The sequence below is a fragment of the Rhinolophus sinicus genome, chromosome 8 (assembly GCF_057876585.1).
Source record: "Rhinolophus sinicus isolate RSI-liver-muscle chromosome 8, RSI-T2T, whole genome shotgun sequence".
NCBI lineage: Eukaryota > Metazoa > Chordata > Mammalia > Chiroptera > Rhinolophidae > Rhinolophus > Rhinolophus sinicus.
The window spans coordinates 35261013-35269121 of NC_142508.1; the positions used below are offsets into that span (position 1 = coordinate 35261013).

General features: G+C 57.7%; 1 protein-coding gene across 6 annotated transcripts; it reads right to left on the minus strand.

Annotated features, from left to right (window-relative positions):
• Nucleotides 1–533: 533 nt before the first annotated feature.
• MYADM (myeloid associated differentiation marker) lies at nt 534–7766 on the minus strand. 6 transcript variants are annotated; one of them, XM_074315951.2, is made up of 5 exons: nt 7531–7765; nt 6434–6604; nt 4494–4559; nt 4021–4106; nt 534–2955 (listed from the first exon to the last, which is right to left on the minus strand). In XM_074315951.2, the coding sequence occupies exon 5, from the start codon at nt 2951–2953 to the stop codon at nt 1991–1993; it is 963 nt and encodes a 320-aa protein (XP_074172052.1). In that variant the 5' UTR covers nt 2954–2955; nt 4021–4106; nt 4494–4559; nt 6434–6604; nt 7531–7765; the 3' UTR covers nt 534–1990. The 6 variants fall into 6 exon arrangements, with proteins under 6 accessions (XP_074172052.1, XP_019571497.1, XP_019571495.1 ...); XM_019715938.3 differs by lacking the exon at nt 6434–6604; XM_019715936.3 differs by lacking the exons at nt 6434–6604; nt 7531–7765 and adding an exon at nt 6195–6411.
• Nucleotides 7767–8109: the final 343 nt, after the last annotated feature.

Genomic DNA, 8109 nt, shown 5'->3' on the forward strand with positions numbered 1-8109 from the left:
GGGAGGGCCGTGTCAGACCCGGCTATTGGGAGCACCCTCTGGGGCCAGGGTGGGCCAGAAGATGGTCAAGGAGGAGGCTGGGGCAATAGCTAAGGTGAAACAATGAAAGGTGAGCTGGGTCAGGAACCTGGAGAAGGGGACAGATATAAATAGCACTTAGGAGGACCAACAGTGTTTGGTGAGCAACTTAGAGAGGAGCCAGTAAGAACAAGTGCCTAAGGTTCTCAGCCCTGAGAGGCTATTACTGAGATGGGGAATCTGGAAGAGTTGATATTGGAGGAAAGATTCCACACTCAGATTGGGACCTTGTATTTCTGAGGTGCTCACGGCACTCCAAGGAGGGTGAAATCTTGTTCATTTCTGTCCTAACTAGCTCTCCTGGTTTGAGAGTAATTTAGAAGATCCAGACTCAGCTAGTATTTTCTGATGAGGCCAAAGTTGTCTTGGCCCCAATCCCCTTCTACCACTAGACCCAGGAATCTGGGCCGGGCCCTGTCTCCTGGAGCCCTCCCCAATAATAAAGCAAGCACAAGTCTTTCTTTTATCTTTATATCGAGGTAAAAAAAATTTTTTTAAAAACATGGGTGTGGTAGTGGGGAACGGATAAGGCCTCCCTCTATGATTGACATCAGGGGCTGATGGGAATCGGAAGCTCCAGGGAATAAAAAAAATAAAATATATATTTATATATCATGTTATGCGTGTGACTCCCAGAGAAGCAGGAAGCAGCAGCAGGAAGCAACTAGCACACAGAAACGTGTGTGTATCAGATTCAAGCAATGTAATTCCTCTGACTATGGCAGCAGCAATCCCCACCTACCTAACCCACCCACAAATAAAAAAAAAATTTTGAAAAGAAACGTCCCCTTTAAGGATAGGTCCACTCAGTAATGTTTGCCCTAGCAACCAGGGAAAAAAACAACAACAACAAAAAACCCAGGCTAACATTCCCTTTAAGGCCAGCAGTGGCCATTTTCTCCACCTCCCAGCAAAAGCAGTTCATACTATTTTAAACACTGAGGCTGGAGGGCCATATCATTGCCCCTCACAAATACGTCACATAGTTGCCTTCAAGACATTGTGGTTCTTTGCCAGCTTTTGTTTTGTTTTGTTTTTGTGGAGGGCACAGTTCACAGTGGCCCATGTGGGGATCGAACCGGCAACCTTGTTGTTAAGAGCACCGCACTCTAAACCATCTGAGCTAACTGGCTGCCCCCTCCAGCTCCTCTTTTGATACCCCAGGGAGTAGCTCTGGTGGAAGGCATCCACCACCCTTTGCTTCCTTTAAGATGGCCTCTAGGCAGTGGGTTTTTAGTAAGCCTGGCAAAAATTGTAGAGCCAATCTCTGGTGAGGCTAAGTGCCAAGTGGGGCCTAGGACCCAGGGAATGCACTTTAAGCCTCCAGCCCACTGGAAATGATTGACCTCTAGGGATTTTTTTTCCCTAGCTATTCCCCCCCCCCAGCCCCCAAAAAACACACATACACATCTACTAAGGCACAGCCAGGGAGGGCAGACATGCTTTGGCAATAAGGCCCCTCAGGAGGCCCAGGGTCTGAACAGCTGCAAAGAGGGGTATGGCATGGTGGAGTTCAGCACCTTTGGAGGTGGGGGTAGTGGGGGGAGAACAAAAAAGTTTCAGGGCTCCCAGGGAAATTAAAAGAAGGAAAATGGGAAGAGGAAACAGGCAGATTAGAAAACAAACAGGACTGCCAGAAAAGAACCAAACAACAGATTAAGTAGAAAAGAAGAGAGTGAAAAGAGAAAGAGGCAAAATGGAGACAAAACAGATCATGTGCGACCAAACAAAACAGGAAGGGAAGGAGACCGATCAACAGGACAGGGGAGAGCAGGAGTGAATGAAACAGAAGAGCGTGAGCTGAATGGGGAAGGAAACAAGGGAGGAGAGGGAAGCCAGGTAGAGGACATCAGTGAACTCAGTGAAGAAACCTCTGGAGAGAGGAGGGAATTGGGAGCTCCTGGTGAGAGCCTCAGACTCTGACAAAGACCAGGTGGGCTGAGTACACCAGGTCGGCCACATAAGCCAGCAGGTTGATGGCCGTCAAGATGGCCACAGCCAGGCGGGAGTCCCAGGCGCACATTCTGTAGGTGTGAGCGTCACGGCAGGTTGAATCCATCCGCCGTTGGGGCTGGCCGCCGTACTTCTCGTCGAACTGGTAGAGAGGCCAGAGTACCATTGCGGAGGCATAGAAGAGGACGGAGAGCAGGGCCAGCCCAGACAGGAAAGTGGGGAAGGGGATGGGCAGCATGTTGGTGCAGTCGCCCAGGTTCAGCAGGATGGCCACGGCCGCCAAAATGAAGCAGATGGCATAGACGGCCACGCACCACTCCAGGGCTGGCTTGTACTTGTACAGGTAAGAGTCGATGATGAAGGCAAAGATGATGCAGGCCACGAAAGTCTCAACCACTTTAAGCAGGCCTGGCACTGTGGCCATGTAGCCGGTGATCTCGCCGGGCCGGGCCCGGGTCCAGGCCACCTCAGTGGCATAAGCCACACAAGCGATGCAGGAGAAGACGATGGCAGCAATGGCGTGGTCCCTTGAGCGGCCAGGAGACATGAACTGGACGATGGTAGTGGGGTAGATGACGGAGGCCGAGAGGCAGAAGAGGGCAGCGTAGCAGGCATAGGTGATGGGGAAGTTGCGCCAGGACAGTGGGAAGCGTGGCTGGAGCCCACCTACCTCCACGATGATAATGAGGAGGGTCATGGCGAAGCAAAAGCACCAGGCGAACATGCACCAGTTCCCCATGAACCCATGCCAAGCGCCCACGCTGGCCACCAGCGAGAAGGCCACACAGGTGGAAAACAGCTGTAGCAGGCGGAGGAGGCCCAGGGGCTGGGTCAGTGCCCGAGGGGACCCCAGAATGGTTGGGGAGCCCAGGCCTGAGGTGGTGGTGGTCGTGATGGTCGTGCGGGTCACTGTCACCGGCATGGCTGCAGGAAGAGAAAAGGTGTCCTAAGAAGGTTCCAACTATTACAATCCAGGCCCCCAGCCCTTGCCTCTAGGGAGGAGAGGGGGACGACGACAAAGTAACTTTGGACTCTAGCTGGAGAGTGTCCCAGATGCAGGCCTCTCCGTTTTCAAAGTGGGACAGTCCCAGGCCTAAGAGGATGAGTTGGTTGCCCAGGTCCTAGCCCCCTCCTTCCCTCTGGCCTCAGGTCTCCTACCTCCTATGTCAGAACCCAGGAGTCTAGGCCCCTATCTCTCTCCTTGTCAATTCGTGCCTTTCCTCTCCCTGCAACCCAACTCCTGTAAAACCACAGAGCTTTCTTCCCACTCCAGACACTCAAGACTGCCCTCCTTCCCCCAGGGAATGACAACCCAGCCACTCAAAACTGGGCTCTGATGCATCCCCTCCTCTACGCCCCCTCCCCCACCACTGTCAGAACAAGAGGACAGAGGACCTGTCTTCCATTAGCTCTTGACCCATCTCTCTCTCTCAACTTCCTCCTTTCGGGTGTGCAGGGCTCTGCACCCCAGCCCTTCTGCCCAACTTCCTCCTTCACCTAATAGGCCTAGATATGGGTCTCCAGCCTCCAAAAATTCAAGAGTCCAACCTCCATGTGTGAGTTTTCTCCGGGATGCACATCTGATCAGAGCTTCCAACCTGGCCCTGGAACTGCTGGTAATCTCTGGGCAGCACCCCCACCTTTCCACACCCCCACCTCAGAGATCAGCAGTCTCCACCCTCCCACCTGGGATTTCCATCTGAAGAACTTCCACCCAAAGGAAGTGGTGCCCCCCCCCCCCCCCCCCCCCCCCGTGGAGTCCAACTCCCTAAGGAACACAGCCAGCAAGTTCCTCAACTTCAGGGAAACTCAGCTCCCAGCTTCTCAACTGTCCAGGGCCCCACCGCTTCCACTGAAATCTCTAGGCCTCCCGGGTTCAGTTCAGTGATACAGATTCAGACCTCAAGACTCAGGGCCCTCAGCCCTAAGCACACCAGACACAGGCACTCTGGGAAATCAACTTCATTCTTCAGAACCCACAGCTTTTACCTCCTGTCCTAAAGATCCTCAGGAATCCAATACCCAGATTTTGGGGCTAGATCCTCTCAGGCCCGAAAACGTCTCAGCTGCCACCTCTGAAAAGTTCAGAAGGCTCCTCTCAGCTCAAGGAAATAAAACGTTCTTCTTCCAGCGTCAGGCGCCTGCACAACAGGCTTTAACGGCTTCCAACCCCGCCCCCTGCACAGCAGCTCCCGGAGCACTCAGACCAGCTTGAGGACACACTGCCTCAGATACACAGGTGTCTGCGCCCCCTCCTTGTTCCCAGGTACTTCTCTCAGTATCTAGGAATCGACGACCCCAGCCCCATCCACTCTTAGACCCAAATATTTAAGACCCCCAGCCACCTCCTCCCTCTGACACAAAAGTTCGGGCTCCCAGCCCCTCCTCCCCCAGCCCCAGAATCCCAATCCCCTGGCCCCTCCTGCTTCAGACCCAAGAGTCCAGGCCCTGAGCCCACTCACCAGTTGTCTTAGGTGAGGACCCCGACGGAGAAAGATCCGGTTGTGGAGGCAGATGAAATCAGACACCTGGAAAAGGTTAGTCAGAGCACAGGAAGGAGAGAAAATATCAGCGTCCAGCTCAGTCCCGGCTCCGCCTTCCCAGGACTCAGACGGCCCGTCACCTCGCCGCGGGGGCCTGCCCGGAACCCGCCAGAAGACTCCGCAGCCTGGGCGCGCCTCCCAGCCGGGGCGGGTCCGGGAGATGACCCCAGGGCAGCCCCGCCCCCTCTCCTAGTCCCCAAACTGCGGAGACCGAAACAAAGGCTGCACCGCGAAAGTGCACGCCCCACGGGCCGGCGTGGGCGCGTGTGATCTTAACCCTGCCCCCGCCCGGCTGCTGCGGAGTGGCGGGCGGGAGGGCCCTGGGCGGAGGCTACGGGGGCGGAAAGCCGGGCGGGCGCCGCGTCTTCTATCCTTATTAGGACTTCAAGTAAGCCCAGCCATCTGGAATGTGGCGGGGACCGGGAAGCGGCGCCGGGACCCCAGCCCCGCGCTGATCTCCGGGATGGCCCGCCCCGCTGGTCGGTTTCGCGGGGGTGGGAGGGACCCTAGACTCCAGGTCCTAGCGGGTAAGGCCTGGATCCCAAATTTCTGGGACGTTCAACATGTGAGTTCTGGGTCCCTATGAAGACGGGCTGGGCGCCTGGTTTCCCCAAGAGGGTCTTTAAGAGAGGAGTGACCGGGAACCGGGGCCCCCAGGTTCGCCTGGTGGAGACCCGCCTCCTTGAGGCCCTAACCTGTGCACGGCGTTGGAACTACAACAGAGATGTGTAGCCTCCCACCACCTCCAGGAAGACAGATCTCCCAGGCAACCTGGAAGGTGCCTCCCCCACGGCCCTCCAGCACCCGTTAGGAGGAAGTCGGGACCGCCCAGGAGGAAGAAGACGGGCCAGAGTTCCTGAAGTGTCCTGTGGAAGTCAGGATAACTCAAGGGACCACCCTCAGGGTCGCCTGAGACAGAGCTCAGGAATGCGCGGCTGGACACTGGAGGAGGGAGAGGAACAACCGGCCCAGTTCTGGACTCCCCCGGCCACAGCCCGCCCTCCACGCCCAGCACCACACCCCATCACTCTACAGAATCAGTCCGTGCTCTCGACATCCAGGGACGCTGGCCTCAGCCTTGTCCTCTCTCGGCCTTCCGGCTCTGCTTTGCCAGCTCCGACCGCGCTTCGGGAGCATAGGTGCTGGACCTCTACCCCCCGGCCTTTCCAGTCCAAAAGTTTGGATTCTGTCCCCAGAGTGGGAGGTCAGTAATTCTGAACTCCAGCCACTCTCCCAAACTCAGGACTGCCAACTCCAAGCGCCTCCTGAGGACGTCCTCCTACCAGATTTCAGCCCCCTTCACCCCGGGATCCTAAGAGTCCCCATCCCTCTGCGTCCTCAGACCCAAGAGTCCAGGCCCCCAGCCCCTCATCCATCACACCCAGGTGTCCCGGCCCTAAGCCTCCTCCTCCATCAGACCCAGCAGTCCAGGTCCCCCGTTCTTCCTCCTCTTTCAGACGTATGACCTGTAGGAGGCCAGGCTCCCAGCCCTCTCCTCTCCAGAACGCGAGTCTTGGCCCAGCCCCAGTCTTTCTAGGGACTCAGACATTCTGAATCCCAGCCCTTTCCTCCCTCTGCACCCAAGAATCCTGACACCCTCGAGAGTCACCGCAGCCTCACCTCACGGACCAGTGGCAGCTGCAGCTGAAGCAGAGGTGACCGCTGCAGACTGGAAGGGTCTGCGGACGGGGTGGGGTTGGCGGGTTGGGGAGGGAGCGAGGGCGGAGCCAGAGGAGGGGCCGGAGCGTCGGGCTCGGGCCGAGACAGGGACTCCCCCAGAGCTAGGGCTACCCAGCCCCGCCCTGGGGAGGGGCCAACGCAAGACCACGCCCCTATAGGATAAAGGAACCTCTACTCACCCGCGCTGCCGGAGGTGGGGGGTAAAAGGCTGAGGTCACTGTCGCCATGGTGACAAAACAGGAAGACACAACAGCTGGAGGAGTTGGGGCTCCTGGGGGCTGCCCTCCCCGACACGGCCCTAGTGGTTTCTCCAGGGGAGGCCCGGGAAGGCCGTTGCCACGGCTACCCGCCTGTTTAGCATTTGTTTACGACAGAGACCCTCAGCCCACGTCCCCACCCTAGTCTCACCTCACTTCTCCCTCTCCATTCCTGCTCCCTCCCTCCAAGTATGCTCCAGCCCCGCCTTCCAGGACGGATGAAATCTTGGACATTGGGTCGCAGGGGGTTGGGGACCGAGCCTCAGTGTAATGGGGTCTGTGAGTTAGGGTCTCTGTCTCCTGGGCCTGTAAGATGAAAGAGGTACCGATCTCTGGGCTTCAGAAGGTTTCTGAGCTGAGGTCCCCGACTCCTGGGTCCCCAAAAGAACAGTGGTTGGATTCCTGTACTTAAGGATCGGGTAGGAACAAAATGAGTCCCCTAAGCGTCATTTACACTGGGACTTGTGGAACAAGGACTGGTGGGCCGAATCCCTGGGTCCCAAATGTCACAGAGGGTGGGGTGGGGGGAGTTGGTAGCAAAATTCCTAGATCTAGAGCCATAGCAGTTGAGGGCACGGACTCCCGGGTTCCATAGGACGCGCAAACTGGGGACCCAGATTCTTGGCTCAAAAGAGCAGTCAAAGCTCAGACTCCTGGGTGTTCCGAGTAGAAGCGGTTGCAAACGGAGCCTCTTGGCTCTGGAAGGGAGAGATATTTTTGGCCCGCATTCCTGGCTCCTGGAAAGAGGGAGGGGCTCAGAAGCTTAATGAGGACGGGGCTGGGGGCGCCAGATTCCTGGTTCCTGCACGAGGGGAGGGGGGCTCCAGGGGCCGGTGTGCTCGAGTCCCCGAGCAGGGAGGGGCTGAGGGGTCCTTTTCTAGTGGAGGCTCTGGGGCCCTGACACCGATTGACAGAGCCAAGAAGCCAGAAGGATCTGAAGGTCTGGCTGCCAGGTCTGGGGTCGGGCGAGGCGGGGTCCCGGCCGCCTGGGTCCCTCCCTGCCGGCTGAGCACACTCACCGCACTCTGCAGTCCTTGGCGCGGCCTGGCTCGCGGATGCTGCGGGGCGGGGCCTGCTGGCGACTGCGGCTGCTCAGCAACGCTTAGCTAACGAGGCGATGACCTCGCTGCTGCTGCTGGGTGCCTTCCAGGCCCACGGAGGAGGAAGCTTTAAGGCCGGAGACCAGGGATGGAGGCCGCGCGAGTGGTGAAGGGAGGGGTCCGAAGGGGTCTGGGAGCTCCTTATACCCGGCTGCGTGCCCTACGGAGGTGGGAGGGGCTGGGGGACTGGCTACTGCGAGCTCTGCAGAAGCCGATGGGAGGGCAGAGATGGGAGGGGTGTGGAGCCTGTATGCCCGGTTTTGTGCCCCTGCAAAAGGGGTAGGTAGCCACAGACCCTCTGTCATTCTGAGACCTGCTTAGGGAACGGGTCTCCATGAAGCCCGCGTCAGGACAGACAGGAATCAGGATGTATTAATCAGAGGTTCTCCAGGGACGGCCCCAGTTCTATTCACAGACCTCCTTGGCACCCAGCGAAGCAGCATCTCCCCACCCCCTCCTTCCTGCCCAAATTAGTCACTCTCTTTTCCTGACCCCGTA